The sequence below is a fragment of the Electrophorus electricus genome, chromosome 13 (genome assembly GCF_041902795.1).
Source record: "Electrophorus electricus isolate QZ-2024a chromosome 13, ASM4190279v1, whole genome shotgun sequence".
Lineage (NCBI taxonomy): Eukaryota > Metazoa > Chordata > Actinopteri > Gymnotiformes > Gymnotidae > Electrophorus > Electrophorus electricus.
The window spans coordinates 14637894-14654902 of record NC_137509.1 but is presented as its reverse complement, the minus strand read 5'-3'; the positions used below and the strand labels follow the sequence as shown (position 1 = coordinate 14654902).

The 17009-nt window shown below is 38.8% G+C and overlaps 2 protein-coding genes across 4 annotated transcripts; both read right to left on the bottom strand.

Annotated features, from left to right (window-relative positions):
• Positions 1–1019: 1019 nt before the first annotated feature.
• Positions 1020–4365, bottom strand: LOC113569089 (uncharacterized). The gene is made up of 6 exons (XM_035536695.2): positions 4280–4365; positions 3836–4177; positions 3400–3744; positions 3147–3248; positions 2993–3033; positions 1020–2859 (listed from the first exon to the last, which is right to left on the bottom strand). Exons 1-6 carry the CDS (start codon positions 4317–4319, stop codon positions 2740–2742), a joined length of 990 nt encoding a protein of 329 aa, XP_035392588.2. The 5' UTR covers positions 4320–4365; the 3' UTR covers positions 1020–2739.
• Positions 4366–12545: 8180 nt separating this feature from the next.
• Positions 12546–16781, bottom strand: LOC113569453 (uncharacterized). 3 transcript variants are annotated; one of them, XR_014116043.1, is made up of 7 exons: positions 16696–16781; positions 16252–16593; positions 15810–16160; positions 15584–15682; positions 15427–15461; positions 15082–15257; positions 12546–14542 (listed from the first exon to the last, which is right to left on the bottom strand). XR_014116043.1 is itself a non-coding variant. In XM_081695307.1 (6 exons), exons 1-6 carry the CDS (start codon positions 16733–16735, stop codon positions 15150–15152), a joined length of 975 nt encoding a protein of 324 aa, XP_081551433.1. In that variant the 5' UTR covers positions 16736–16781; the 3' UTR covers positions 12546–15149. The 3 variants fall into 3 exon arrangements, 1 of the variants encoding a protein (XP_081551433.1); XR_014116042.1 differs by having other exon boundaries at positions 12546–12794; XM_081695307.1 differs by having other exon boundaries at positions 12546–15257.
• Between the last annotated feature and the right edge of the window lie 228 nt (positions 16782–17009).

Here is a 17009-nt window from a genome sequence, read left to right as displayed (position 1 = left end):
TATTAGAGGGTCCTTTTGCAAAACCACCGCCACCTGACATTGTGCATCTGAACATGCAAAGAGAATATATGCATAAAAATTAAATGAAAAGGACACTGTAATCATATGAAAAACTAAAATAGAAAATCTAACTTGCAAAAGCAGTCTGAGTAAAGGTATATAATCAAGAACAGGAACCTCATTTTTCAGTGAAGTCTGGAAGAAAATATTTTTAGTAGAAATATATGTTTATGAAAGTGAATTTATGCCAGTGTGTTTAACAACAATATCATATTAATACACCGGTAGAATCCAAAGACAGATCCTCTAAACAGTTTAACAAGCCTTAGTCTGTAATTTCACTTTTAAAATATCAAATGGTCTCGCATTGTGCTGAATGGCCTCTTCCTGTCTTTTGTTCTACAGAATGTCACTGACTCCACTGATTGTGGTGACTGCTGGGGACAGTCTGAGCCAGTACTTCTCTTATGTACTCCCCCATGGCCTTGCTTCTTAATCATAACACAATGGGCAAGCTTGACTGTGGGGAGATTGTAGAATCAGGGAGGAAATCTATAGTGCAATCTTCTCTATTAGGTGGAAGAGTCATGGCATAGATTTTGATGAAATCTACTGAGATAGCAGAAGCTGTAGTATTCTTGCAGCAGCTGAAGGAGAGGCCAACCTCGTCCTTGAGGGAGTGGGAGAACCCTCAACACCGACAAGAAAAATCTTAATGTGAAAACAAAAGCAAAATTAGAGATTGATATACAATTCATTTGTAAACTGTCTTGCCTAAAAATGTATTGTCAATGTTAAAATATCGTTTAACTGTATAGTTAATTTTAATATATAGTGAATTTTAATCATTGCACAGGTGTTATCATTGATTCTTCCCACAGGAAAGTGATGGGATAATTAGTGTATAAAAGCCAACAGACCATCCAGTCAGAGGAAGCCGTTAGAGGCTGTTATAATTATGGAATTGAGAAAGGTGACTTACCATATCAGCAAGCATGCTATTTTTATGTTCAGTGCTGTTTCCCTTTTATGTTGAGGCATGGAGAAGGTAAGTGATGTGTATATACACAACTCTGGAAAAAAGTAACAGACCACTACAAAATTATCAGTTTCTTTAGTTTTACAATTGATGGCTATTGATGGCAATTGATGAGTGCATCAGTATGAAGAGCAATTTGGTGATTTGGCATAGTTCAGTCAGTACAGCAAATTTAGTTGTTCTATGTTTTCCGCGTAAGGAGTTATAAAATGAATGGGTTCCTATGGGAGGATAAAGGGATGATTGAAGGGATACACTCATACTGAGTGCAGTCATTATGACATTCTGTTTTGTGCTATGGGTCAGCTAGATTGATGGCTATAGTTTGAAAACTAAAAGAGTTACACAATCTATAAGTGCAATCTGGTTTGCCGTTGACTGTGCCCCACCAAAGTATAAATTTAACATCAGTAAGCATACATTAATTTGCTAATGTTCTCTTTTCATTTTTTGTCCATAATAGTGTATGTTTCATTTTTCCCCTCATACATTTCTTTAAGCTCAACCCAGAGAGGGGATCAAATGCAAGCATAGACAAATTAATGAGCAAGAGGACCAGACAGCCTGTCCAGAAAAGGTCTTTGGCTATCGATCCACGTCTGTTCCTTGATGAGGAAGCTTACAGAATGTGAGAGACATTTAATCTGGGGTACCTGTTGATGCTTGTTTATACCCTCAGAGTACTTACCTTACATTCATGGGCTATTTTCTCCTTTCTCTATTTTTCTGTCACCCTATTTCTTTTATCAAGACATATCTTAGTCATAAATAAAACATATTAGTATGATACTGTTTAATTAATGTACTATAACATGATCTGATAGACATGCATGACATGAGGATATAAACTATGTAATCATAAAACACTTGAAAATATTATTAGTATGAAATGTTTCATATAGTCCTAGAGACCTTGGATATATAACATAAATCAATATAAGATATCAAAACACCATTTCTTGTAAAGGACCATTTAAGCCAAAAATCAAATTTTCAGATTTTATTCTAGATGTAGTTGATCAGTCAGCAAGTTTGAAGTCCAGGTTTTGCTAGTTTAGTTTAGAACTGAAACTGCAAGGCTAACATTACTATCAAACACTAGAAACCAATAGTCACAAAAAGAGCACAAACTGTTTTTGTAAACGCACATCACCAAAAAAAAAAGGAAAAATATCTTTGTTCATGAAGTTGGCAGATTGACTCTAGGCTGAGTGAAAAATTAGGTTCAGGTAAACAGTTTGTTTAAAAATTAAGTAGTGTTATGAAAACCTATTAATTGAGTTTTGAAAAGATTTAGGCGAAACAGGATAAGTCTTGATATTCCAGATAGGGTTTTTTTTATTCTGTTATTTTCTATTATAAGCTCTAGTGATTGTGGAGAGGACAGATCTTGATTAAAAAAGCTAGAAAAAATTGTGGAATTTTTGGTTGCAGTTGCTGAGCTGTTTTTCAAAAGTTTTAAGTAAAATGGTCTTTAATGATTTAATGATCTTAAATAATCATGCTTTGTTACCTCAAATGTTTATCACACTGTCAACACAGGACTTTGTCTGGCTCATCTGAGTTGTATTTGAAACAAGTCTAGAATCACCAAAATGGGAATTCAGTTTTCTTGCCAATTCATGGCTGTCATGTTGCATGTAAATAGAGAGACTAATATAGCATTAAACAGAAAATAAAAATGTACTCATTTCAATTAGCTATTGTATTTTGACCTGAGCATAAACATCTGAATTGTTCATAACTGTGGATATTCCAGAGGTAGAAGGTTTCTGAGCAAATCTCAAAGCTGCATAGTTCAAGCCATCTGTGTCTTCAACCTGACAGACAAAAATGTGTTATAAACTATGCAGAGAACAGAAGTATAGTAGATAGTTTTGGAGTTTTTTTTTAAATTAAGTCTACTTTTAGGTGCAGGAAAATTTTTAATTCTTTTTTTGTTTGTTTTTTTACCTTATTTGTGTGTCTTGAGTGACGTTGACCTTGTCTTGAACCTTTCAAGGGAAAAAAGTAATGATGTTCAAAAATTTGTGAAAATATTATGTTAAAATTTAAAATGACTCCAGTATTATAGACTAAACTTTAAATACAATGTAATTTAACTAACGTTGCTGTTGGTTCTTGCATAGCAGTCCACCCAGAACCAAGATGATAATAACAGACATCACAATACATATTGTCAAAACAGTAACAATCCATCTGGTATTTTCTGAAATTATTAAAAGCAATAGGTTAAAAGCAAATTCATTCATAGACAATGGTCTATTTTTCCCATTCATTATATATATATATAATATAAACAAATATACAGTTAAAATGTATTACAAAAAAAAAGAATCACTATTTATTAGTGGTTTTACCTTCAACATCAACTTTAGTTCCATTTCCAAAGAGTAATTCCCCACATGCAGCCACAGCACAGTAATAAGTTCCACCATCAGAATGTCTGGTGTAACTCCTAGGAAGGTTGTAGACACAAGTCCGTGTAAGAGATCCAGCATCAGAGTCTGTCTTACACTGATCACTCCTGTTGCCATGACTGTAAATAATTACTGGGTGAGATTTGTTTGAGCCATGTCTGAACCAGTAGACACTGTGTTCTTCTGTGCAACTCTCATTAACAGCATGTAGTGAACACTGGACTGTAGAATATTCTCTGTTCTTGAAAACCATTTCAGTCTGAAGCTGCCTCTTGATCTTTTCAGCTTGAAAAAAAACAGCAAGTAATGAGAGAGAACCATGAATCAGGCCAAAGAAAAAAAAGAAGCAGAACAGTAAACCTGTGCACACAGATACCTTGAAATAGCAGAAGGGTCCCAGATGCAAACTCTACAACATTTGCCTGCACTGTTCCACAGAAATATGTTCCAATGTCATCTTCTGAGACTTCATTAATGTTGAGGTCAAACGTTTCCAGAGCAACAGTGAAGTGGCTATTGTTAAATGCTGGAGCAAATCTGTGTTTTTTGCCATCTTCAGTTGTTCTCACAACCTGCTGAGGCAACTTTCCTAAACTCATCTTATACCAAATGAAAATACCTTTGCTATCTTTGACCTTGTTTTGGTCACATTTAATTGCCATGCTATGTCCCTGCCTAACTGTTTGTACCTGAAGCTCCGTGATTGTAGAGGTTTTAACTGGAGAGTAAAAAAAAAAGTGTTTATTGCCTAGAATGCATGTTACTTATATGCACCCGATACTGTAGCATAAACATATTGGTTATTCAAAATATGACTTACCAGTTATGAAGAGGCAAAGAGTGAAAAAAATACTAAGCATTTCTATTGTTTAGATAGTAAAATCTAGTGACTCAATACCTTGTCTGTTCAACCGCAAAATAGGCTTTGTGTTATGTGAATGGATGTTTTAAGCTTATAGAAGTTGTGAGCTCATTTGATTGGTCCAATAGTTTTGAGGAAATGCTATGTTGTGGTTTCATATTACAGATGGTGTATTGCAGTGCTGCTATAGTAAAGAGGTGAGTCAAAATGAGGCAAAGAAAATATTTTAAAAAGTAGTTCTATAGTGCTGTCACATGGAACCTTCAGCTCAATTAATTTGGTTACATTTAACACAGGGTATTAATGTATTAACATGTTTAACATGCAAATCAATAGTCATTTGTTTTACACTGATTTTGACTAACACCTTGACTAACACCTTTGTTGCACCTATCATTGTTGGAGAGAGCTTATTTATTTTGCACTTCTGGGCATCATTGATCCCTGTATTTCAACAGTATTCTAGTTCATTGATATATTGCACTCTAACCTACTGTACTGGCTAGGATGTATTCTATGTGATATTGACAAAGTACTTTTGTAAGTTGCTCTGGATAAGAGCGTCTGCTAAATGCCTTAAGTGTAAATGTAATTGTTTTAGATATTGTAACCCATGAAAACAATCATGTCAGGTAATCCATACCATATAGTACTCTAATTACAAAGCATTTTAAATGTTTTTCTAAAATCTGAGTGTGGTGTACAGGCTGAACTCATTCCTGTAGGTCAGCATTACCTGTTAGCTACTGCAACATGATTCAAACACTGATGAGTAAATAAACAGTAGCATAGCTCAAACAGAAAACATATCTCAAACAACATATCTTATCAGGAATGGCTCACTCAAAGCCCTGACCATAATCCCATTTTATTGCTGTCGTCTCATCTGAACCACTTAAATCCTAGGCAACTATCCCAAAATAAAAATATACATTACTATCCCAAACCTATACATTGCTGAAAGAAGTTTGTATAGAGGAATACAGGTTACAGTACCTCCTAACATGGGAACAGAACTGATCACCAGATGCAAAACTTGTTTGGTGGAGATTACTTGTAGTAACTGATAACTCTTTTAAATTCTGGATTCAACATACTTTTCAAATTAATGGCCTTGTTTGTTTAACAGTAGAATTACCAAGATGATCATTTTGACCAATTTAAATTGATGCAATTGAAATTGATAATTATATAACAAAATAAACCCCAACCATGTCTACCAATAGTTGACTTATATTAGTGTATATGGATCTATACAGTATTTCAGATTTCAGAGTATTTAAAAAATGAGTAGTTCTACCATGAAGGCCATAGCAGGCATACTGACTGTATACAATATTAGATTATGTGATGAATGGACACATTTTTTGAAACCTTCATGTTTAAGTGCAGATGATTGTAAAGGGTTCTCATATATGCTGTGATCATGAGTAGGTAAGTAAAATGTATTTATAAAGGTTATTTATGAATATGGAATGGCAAGATTTGGTATGTTACAGGAAAAAGAAAAGGGACAATGTATACTGTAGTCAAGATGACATGTAGAAACAGTCAGGAATTCAGGAATTAAGGTCTCTTAGAAAGCAATGAAGGCATGTACTGAAGAGGAAAGAAGGTATTAATACACTACAGAAAGAGAGGAATGTGCTAGTGCAGCCTTCTTTAGGAACTCTTTCAATTATGTGAAGATCTTATTTAGTGAGGAGAATAAGTGATCTGAAAAGCTGGAAAAAGTTCATCAGAGGAGTATTTTGAGGGTGTTTATACAGATAACAATAAGGAAAAGGAGATGGAGAAGGGTTAAATAGAGTAGTAAATGGATGTTAGCCCATCAAAGTGGAGGGAGGTTCAAGATGTGATGCGTCATGAAAAGGCAGTTTCTGCACAAGGACCTAATGGAGCTCCGTATCGGGTATTTAAAAAGGGACCTGAGGTCTTGAAGTTTTTGTGGACGTTGATGGTCATAATCTGGAAGAAAGGGATTATTCCACAAGCGTGGAGAAGAGAAGGAGGTATCCTTATTCCAAAAGAAAAGGATTCCATGGTTATAGAATATTTTCAGCCTATAAGTCTTCTTAATATGGATGGTAACGTTGAAATTAGTGTGACAGTCTGGACACTGGCAGCATACTTGAAGACAAATAAAGTGATATGTCAGTATCAGGCATTTCTGGATTTGCAGGTTGTTTGGAGAATAGTAGTATAATCTGGCATCTGATTCAGGCAGCAAAACAATAGGATAGGCACCTACATGTGGTTTTCCTATATATAGCTAACACATTTGGTTCAGTTCTTATGGAACTGCTCTTATGGTTATGCTCTTATGGTTCTTATGGTTCAGCTCTTATGGAAAATGTGTGGATTCTTACAGGTTCCAGATAAAATTACTACTGGTAAAGCATATTTTTAGGATACTCAGTTCTGTTCTAATACAGCAGAGTTAGTTACATCCTGGCTCAGATTGGAAATGGGCATGATGGCTGGTTGTATCATTTCACGTTACTGTTTAGAGTGGAGATGGAGGTAATATTAAGAGCCCTGAAGTGGGTTGTAGGTGGGAGAGGCTACACGATGGCTTCTGGTTACCTCAGGTTAGGGCATACATGGAAGACATGACAATGCTGACAACTACTGTGCTGTGTACCTGGTGGTTGCTTGGGAAGATAAATGATAATCTTAGATGGGCAAGGATGAAGGTTAAATCTAACAAATATAGAAGTCTAATAATTGTTCAGGAAAATTTCATAATGGAAGGAGAAGTGACATGAGTTTAGGTAGATGGTACAGTGCAGCACTAAATGCTAAAGATCAGATTGTAGGGTTAAAGGCAGAATTGTTGAAGGCTATTAATAGTACTGAGTAATTATATCTTACAAGCAAATTGAAATTGTGGTGGTAGTGTCTCCAGTTTGGCATACTGTCTCATATTAGATGGCCACTAACTAATGTGTGTATGAGGTCCCAATTACAGTAGTAGAGAGGCTGTAGAGGATTCTGAATAAATCTATTAGGAATAGGCTGCATTGTTTATGTAGTATAGCATGGTATTGGATGGGAGTGCTGGGGATACCACTGACAATCTTAGTTGAGTAATTTAAATGTGCAAAGGTGACTCATGAGTTGATTTTTTTATGGATTGAATGACGTAGTGATAAAAACAGTTGCACTACTGATGAAATCAGGGAGGAAGTGAAGTCCACAAATGGTGGAGCAGTTAGCTATGAGTTCCTTAGAGTAAAAGGATGCCATTGGATGAGTGCAATGGGAAAACAGGCCTTTGGTCAAGTGATTCCTGAAAAGCATTTAATAAGGCCACATTGCCTGAAAGAAGGTGAATGATGTATCATTTTAGCAGGAAGAAGATGCATGGTGCACAGCAGAGTATTGCATGGAAAGCAAGGCCAATGGATTTGCTGGGAAAGTGTGGAGAAATAAATAAAGTGTTTAAAGTATTAGAGTGTTTATTTGATAATAAGCAGCTATAAGTTAACACGTCACAGAGTGGTAGCAGTAATAAAGCAAGTACGTTTGTGCGAGAGAGGCAACATGTTGGAGAGCGAGCGCAAACTATAAAGATGAGTAGATACGGTAAAGTGTAAGACTGGAAAATGGTAAAAGCTACTGGTCCCACAGTATTATTGCATTAACTGTACTGAGGCCAGACATGATGTTGAACTGTGAAAGTAAATAGATAGTTGATATTATTGAGTTGATATTATCAATTCCATTTGAGGATTCTGTAGATGAAGCTTGAACTCACCTACCTCAGCTTGTCTTTGGGATAACACACAGTGATGTGCACCTTCACCATAAATGGTCTAGAGGAATCCAGGGTGTTGAGAAGAGGGGCCATTCTGAACCTCTCTGTCAACATAGAGAACGCTTTCTCTGACTCGGGGCTCCAGTCCAACTTCTTTCCGTGCAACATGGAAGTGAGAGGAACAGCAATACAAATGAAACTGTGGATGGACCTGTGGTAAAAACTGATGGACCTGTGGTAAAAAGGGAAGTGTTACAGTGCTTTCACAGAGACCATTTTGGGTCATGAGTGCACTGCCTCTAACATGTGGTCATCCATCTCTATCCCTTCAGATGTAATCCAGGAAGGAGATTTAATCTTGTTGGAATTGGCCCTTCTCCACTTTTCAGTGGAGATTCCATGCAGTATAGGCAGGTACTCAAAGTGGCTTCAGATTGTACTGAACTCTGCCTTCCACTCTTTCCCTTATGAAGATGAAGTTATATATACTGTGCAGGTGAAGCTTCACAACAGTCTGGTACAGCTGTTTATAATCTATGCATGGCCTTAGATTAACATCCTTTTTAACAAAAAACCCTGTGGACAAAGGGGAAGTGAATGGTCAAATGAAGCCTTGTTTATAGGCTTTGTCAATGTAGTCCTCCGTGGCCTGAGATTCTGGTAGAAAAAGAGAGGCTAGACACTAGCCCTAATAAGAATTGTATTTGCACTGAGATCAACTGAAAATTCCAGGGTTGATGTGGGTGCTGGGTGGCTTTGGTTTTGTAAAGCCATCCCTGAAATCCATATAGGTTGAGACAAGATTGCGCCGGTGAGATCGGCTGCCGTCATGACTGCTCCGGCCACACCTGGCACTTTTTTCGCTACCCCTGATTTTTCCGCAGCCCTTCCTTCTACACCACAATGCGTATCACATACAGCAGAGATGCTCTTATTTCTCTTAATTTACATAGCACTCACCTCAAGCCGTCTCTAATCCCAGACCTAAGATGGCCGACGTAGATCCTGAGGAAGAACAAAGGACGTGACGTGAGGAAAAGGCCTCGAGGGAAGCGAGCCGGCATCAGGAACAGGCTGAAGGCTCGGGCACACCGAGCTCCCTTACCTAGCATCCTGCTAGCCAATGTCCAGTCTCTGGACAACAAGCTCGATGACCTCCGGGCTAGGATAAAGTTCTAGAGGGACATTTGAGACTTCAATCTCCTCTGCTTCACCGAGTCGTGGCTGAACCCTGCGGTACTGAACCACGCCATCCAGCCGGCCGAGTTCTTCTCGATTCACCGCATGGACAGGATGGCAGATTCAGCAAAGTCAAGAGGCGGTGGAGTGTGTGTGATGGTAAACAACAGCTGGTGCAACAATGCCAATGTTGTTACTCTCGCCCGCTCCTGCTCACCCAACCTGGAGCTGCTCGCCCTCAAGTTTTGTCCTTTCTACCTTCCTTGGGAGTTCACTTTGATCATCATCAACACCGTGTACATCCCACCTCAGGCCAACATGGACACTGCACTGTGTGAACTTCATGAGGGTCTCACATAGTTTCAGGCACAACACCAGGATGCTGCACTTATCATGGTGGGGGATGTCAACAGCGCTAACTTCAAGCGTGCAGTGCCCAACCTTTACCAGCATGTAACCTTCCCCACCAGGGGAAATAGGACACTCAACCACTGCTACACCCCATACAAGGACAGCTACAAGGCACTAGCTCATCCACCGTTTGGCAAGTCGGACCACGCCGCCATCTTCCTCCTACCAAAATATAAACAAAGGCTGATACTGGAAGCACCGGTTCAGAGGGAGGTCGTGCGCTGGACAGACCAGTCGGTGGCTGCTCTGCAGGATGCTCTGGATGACGCAGACTGGGACATGTTCTGGCGCAGCATTGATGATGTCAGCCAGTTTATGGAGGCAGTAGTGGGGTTTATTGGGAAACTGGTGGACGACATGATTCCAAGAGCCACCATTAAGAAGTTTCCCAACCAGAAGCCCTGGGTGGACAAAACCATCCATGAGTCTCTGAACTCTCGTACTGCTGCCTACAATGCGGGCATCTTCAGTGGGAACACGGACGAGTACAAGTCTGCAGCATACGGAGTGCACAGTGCGGTGAGGGAGGCGAAGCGGCGCTACGGGAAGAAACAAGAGACCTAGTTCCAGCAGAGTGGCTCAGTGGCAAGGATTACGGATGATCACGGACTACAGGAGCCCACCCTCCAGACTGATGAGTGCGGATGAGTCTCTGGCAAACGAGCTAAACCCATTCTTTGGTTGCTTCGAGGCTACATCTAGCAGCGCTAATGCTAACAGCACTAGCGCTAACAGCGCAAATGCTAATAACGGAAATGGTGCTATCGACGCAGCCAATGGCGCATGCGCAGAGCCCACCATAGAACAGCGCCCTCTGATCATCACGAACAGTGACGTGAGGAGACTGTTCAAAAGAGTGAATACCAGGAAGGCGGCGGGACCAGACGGTATCGGCGGGAGAGTCCTCAAAGCCTGCGCAGACCAGCAGCCCCAGTATTCACCGACATCTCTCCCTGATGCTCGGTACCATCCCTTCCAGCTTCAAGCGATCCACCATCGTCCCCGTCCCGAAGAAACCTCGACCCTCCATCCTCAATTACTACCGCCCTGTTGCCCTCACATCAGTCACGATGAAGTGCTTTGAAAAGCTAGTCAGAGACTTCATCACCTCTTCATTGCCAGCCTCCATGGTCCCTGCAGTTTGCATACTGTTGCAACCGCTCCACTGATGCTGCAATTGCACATCTGCTCCACACCACACTGACCCACCTGGACAAAGGGAGGGGTAATTATGTTAAAATGCTGTTTGTCGACTACAGTTCAGCATTTAACACTATCATCCCCTCTCTACTCACTACTAAGTTGGAGGATCTAGGACTGCATACATCCCTGTGTGACTGGATCTCCAATTTCCTAACAGACAGACCACAATCAGTACAGGTGGGCAACTCTGTCTCATCCACCCTCACCCTCAGCATTGGAGCTCCTTAGGGTTGTGTCCTAAGCCCCCTGCTATACTCACTGTACACCTACAACTGCACAGCCACTTCCAGCTCTACCATCATTGTCAAGTTTGCTGACGATACCGTCGTCATGGGCCCGATCTCGGACAACGATGAGAGGGCCTACCTGGAGGAGATTAAACACCTGGAAAACTGGTTCCAGGCAATAATAATCTCCTACTAAACGTCAGCAAGACAAAGGAGCTGATTGTGGACTGCAGCAAGAACAGGAGCAGCACTACCAACCTGTGAGGATCAATGGAACCATGGTGGAGAGAGTAGATAGTTTCAGGTACCTTGGAGTTCACATCTCGCAGGACCTGTCCTGGTCCCACCACACCAACTCTCTGGCAAAGAAGGCTTGTCAGCGTCTTTACCACCTCAGATGCCTAAGAGACTTCAGACTGCCCTCCAAGTTACTGCAGAACTTCTACACCTGCACTATCAAGAGCATCCTCATGGGGAACATCACAGTCTGGTTTTGGAACAGCACCAAGCAGGACAGACAAGCACTCCAAAGGATGGTGAATTCAGCAGAGTGCATCACTCATACGGAACTTCCTGAGCTGCAGACCATCTATTACAAGCGGTGCCAGACCAAGGCCAGGAGGATTGTGAAGGACCCCACCCATCCCAACCATAGCCTCTTCTCTCTGTTGAGATCAGTGAAGGGCTTTCGCTCCCTGAAGACCAATAGAGAGAGACTGAAGAGGAGCTTCTTCCCACAGGCCATTCAGGCCCTGAATTAGGGAAACTGATAAACTGTGGGGACCACCACCACCATATGACTGTAAATCTGTAAATTTGTAAGCTGAAATTGTACATTGTGTACATACATATATCCATATATACATTGTACATTGTGTATATATACATATTATACTAATATTGTACATACATTGTTATATATATTTTATATATTTCCTTATGCACCCCTGTTTTTTTTTTCCCTCAGTTTGGACAGAGCACTCTCAAACCATTTCACTGCGAGTTATATTGTGTAAGACTATGTACGTGACAAATAAACCAAACTTGAACTTGAGAGAAAGATTGGTCAGTGATTTTTACCTTTCAGGTCATACTTACTCTAGCAGATCATGAGACCACTGGATTTTGTGGTTGATGTTCAATGCATTTGGGTAAATGTGATAAAGATGATCAGGTTTCTAATTGTGAAGGGTGATTATGTTATGAGGAATATAGCCCTTACCAACAGGTCTGCTGTCAATGTTTCTAATATTCATAGGATGAGAGAGGAGTATACAGGAGATGTGTAGTTCTCGCATTAAGTTCTCATCTATGAAAGTGCTGGCTTCACCAGAATTTATGAGAGCTAGAGGAGTGAAGGATCTCTAATTCAAAACATTAATTGGGAAAGAAAACATCTGATCTGAAACAACATCAAGGCAAGGTGAGGTAAGTTTAATTGTATAGCACTTTTCAAACATAGTGTCAATTCTAGTGCTTCACATAGACTTCTGGATATAATTAGGTATCTCAAGGAGTGTGACGCAGACAGCACAGAGGAAGCAAGAGGCAGCGTAGCAAGGAAATGCTCTTTATTATCCATAAGAGAATAACTAAGAGAAGCACTGATGAAACAAAAAAAACCAAAAGAATCCTTCTTCACAAAGACTCTCTGATCCGTAGTCCGCTAATGTGCAGCGCTAGTTTCTGGGACCTGTGGGTTTAAATAGGTGGAGAAGCAAATGGGGAACAGGTGAAAACAATTAATAAGCAGGTGATTGAGAGCGGTGCAGGTGAGTGGTGTGATCCCTAGCAGGAGTGGGTGTGTCCCTCCTGCTGGATGTCTGGCCAACTGTGACAGAGATATTTATCAACTTGGGAATGTTTTCACCAAATATAAAATAATACATTTTGTTGATTTAAATAGAAAACTAAATGTAAAGGAATAAAGCAAAATATTAAATAACGAGATAAAAATTTAGTTAATATAAATATGCTTCATAAATGACAAAGTGCCTAAAATGAAATGTAACCTGTGTTGAGGTAAAAGATGAAAATAAAGGCAGAATAATGAGGAATTAAATAGATCACTATCAGAGGAAATACTAACTCCAGAGCTCTTGCAAGTGGGACATTGGGCTTCTATTGTCATACTTTAAGAATATCGTTGAAACAAATCATCATGCAAATCAACTCCTCAAGGGACAACACTTCATCCCGACACACCAGCTCAGTTTGAACATGCTCATATAACTAATTTTGAAATATATTGCTAACCATACAGCCAGTGGTCTGCCTAGACTCTGGCTATGGGGCTTTTTCATTAGTCCTGCAACTTTTCTAATACCAAATTCACATTACCAGGTGAACTTTGAATAAAACCATTGTAAAATATAACCACAAATTCACTCACTAGGACTAAAAATGGCAAAATGTAGCATCAACTGCCCTGCCAAACTCAATTTCAAACTAATAAACTCCACCTGCTTTTTTCTTTTTGTCTTTGAATCGCAGACTTCTTGTGATTGATGCAACGGTGACACACAAAACAATGACAAGGGTAATGTTCATGTTAATGTTTACGTTGTAGACACTAATGTAGAACATTAATTTTTCTTAGCATAAATAGATGATACTTCCCATCAACAGGCTGTTAGACAGTTTAGCGACTCTAGCCCCTACACCATTGCCATTACGCATATAATGTTAATGTTCCAGTGAACCTATTATTTATTCACTTTTCTGGTTAAGGTTATGATGTAGTGAGGTTAGAAGTGTTGTATTTATGATGATGTTCTTGAAAATAAATAGTAGAATCAATCTAGTGTAAAAATGAAGCTTTATTCTACATTATGCTAATAACGATTGGTTTTGGCTAACACTAGAGTCAGAGCCCTGACCCACCTAAACTGGAATGAAATTTAATTTTATTTAAACCCATCTCTTCAAGCCTGCTTGATGGCATTAGTTGATATAATAATTAATATTAAAATGGTGTGTGAAACTGTGGATATAGGTTAGTAGTGAATAGAGAAAGGCAAGAAAAGAAAATTAAACCAAAACTAAATATAATGGCAGTTATTAAAATTGCTTCACATAAATTTACTGGCCGAAAGGTACACAGGCCACATTTGTAGCTGATTCATATTATTCTCCATTTTTAAAAGATCATATATGATTGTTTTGCCAGACTACCCTTTCTGTCACTCCACAAAGTAAGTTAAAATCAGATGTGTTTTTTTAGCTGTATTTCTCTAATGTGGGTGAAAATGTTCATTTATCTTATGATAAGAAGTAGTAGTCTCAGCCTCAGATGACCTGCTCACACGCTATAGTTGGTCATCTTGCATGTTAGTTAGAAGTACACTGAACCTTATCAAATGTTTGACCCTAATGTGGGTATTTTACGCATCATATCATACCTCTGTTGCTTTGTGTAAATTTTATCAGAAAACACATTACCTGTGAAAACAACAATAACAGGCAGAATAATTTGCAAAGTGTGTTTAGCAAAAAATACACAGTACTGCAAGCGTTTTCTGAAGGTTGCAAAAATTGTCAGATATGCTTGTATGTTTCAGTTGACATCATGGATTTTTAGCTTGCTATTTAGGTTTACTGGGTAAGTACTCACACATTAAATTAATCTCATATTAAATTTACTTGTGCAATGTAGTAAAAATGTATAGTTTCAGTAAAGTTGTTCCAATATATCAAAGCACCAAAAAGTAAGATCAGAGTTCATTCAGGGTGTGGTTTCATGAATATCTGGTAAAGATTTCACAGAGCAACATTTCTTCTTTAGCTGAGTCTCAGGTCTCTGTGCAGTCTAGGCACACTTCGGCATACCACTTCTGCATACCACAGTTGAGACTCCTTAAAATGATAGTTACTCCCTGATAACAGTTTCTCACAATGGGCTACAAGTTTCTTTAGCTTATAGCTAGGTTTGAAGCTGTAATGTAGTTGTTTACATGAACCATTCAAAGAACTTGACTCACATCATTAAGCTTTCTTAAAATTTGGAGATACATGTCCATGTTGGTGATGATTTTGATGGATATTCACTTCACTTTAATTTATATATCAACATCTGGACTGTCTTTGACTCTGGATATCGCAAAGGTTTCTGTGTAAATCTCACAGCCGTGTAATTTGACACATCAAAGTTCTCAGCCTGAGGGAGAACAAGAGCCGTTACAAACTATTCATGGGACAAAATACACACAGAGATAAAAATATAATTCTGTATTTTGTACAAATCCATTATTGTGGACAGATCCATGTATATTATTAAGAAATTGAAATTATGCAAAATGAATTTGCATAACAGATTACCCAGTTACCTGATTTATGTGAGTTTGATTGTAATTGGAAGCACCTTTAAGAAAAAATAGGACTATTAGTAATATTCCTGGTAATAACCTACTAATACTTACCTTTAGTAAGTGTTTATATTTATCAGATTGTTACACAGTAGCAGTAATGAAAGAGACAACGTACCTTTCTGTTGATTTCTAAATAGAATTCCAACCAAAACTACCATAATAAGGTTAAATATACTGGATGTTGCCAGTGCAATAACACTCCAGAGATTATATTCTGAAATCATGAAAAATATTGTGGATCAATATCACACAATGTAGGAGCAAAGGTGCCCTCTAAAACTATACAATGTAGTCGTTATTTCATTATTCTGGGATATCACCTGTTTTATCAAAATTCATACCTTCAACATCAACATAAACTTTAGTTCCATTTCCAAAGAGTAATTCCCCACATGCAGCCACAGCACAGTAATAAGTTCCACCATCAGAATGTCTGGTGTAACTCCTAGGAAGGTTGTAGACACAAGTCCGTGTAAGAGATCCAGCATCAGAGTCTGTCTTACACTGATCACTCCTGTTGCCATGACTGTAAATAATTACTGGGTGAGATTTGTTTGAGCCATGTCTGAACCAGTAGACACTGTGTTCTTCTGTGCAACTCTCATTAACAGCATGTAGTGAACACTGGACTGTAGAATATTCTCTGTTCTTGAAAACCATTTCAGTCTGAAGCTGCCTCTTGATCTTTTCAGCTTGAAAAAAAACAGCAAGTAATGAGAGAGAACCATGAATCAGGCCAAAGAAAAAAAAGAAGCAGAACAGTAAACCTGTGCACACAGATACCTTGAAATAGCAGAAGGGTCCCAGATGCAAACTCTACAACATTTGCCTGCACTGTTCCACAGAAATATGTTCCAATGTCATCTTCTGAGACTTCATTAATGTTGAGGTCAAACGTTTCCAGAGCAACAGTGAAGTGGCTATTGTTAAATGCTGGAGCAAATCTGTGTTTTTTGCCATCTTCAGTTGTTCTCACAACCTGCTGAGGCAACTTTCCTAAACTCATCTTATACCAAATGAAAATACCTTTGCTATCTTTGACCTTGTTTTGGTCACATTTAATTGCCATGCTATGTCCCTGCCTAACTGTTTGTACCTGAAGCTCCGTGATTGTAGAGGTTTTAACTGGAGAGTAAAAAAAAAAGTGTTTATTGCCTAGAATGCATGTTACTTATATGCACCCGATACTGTAGCATAAACATATTGGTTATTCAAAATATGACTTACCAGTTATGAAGAGGCAAAGAGTGAAAAAAATACTAAGCATTTCTATTGTTTAGATAGTAAAATCTAGTGACTCAATACCTTGTCTGTTCAACCGCAAAATAGGCTTTGTGTTATGTGAATGGATGTTTTAAGCTTATAGAAGTTGTGAGCTCATTTGATTGGTCCAATAGTTTTGAGGAAATGCTATGTTGTGGTTTCATATTACAGATGGTGTATTGCAGTGCTGCTATAGTAAAGAGGTGAGTCAAAATGAGGCAAAGAAAATATTTTAAAAAGTAGTTCTATAGTGCTGTCACATGGAACCTTCAGCTCAA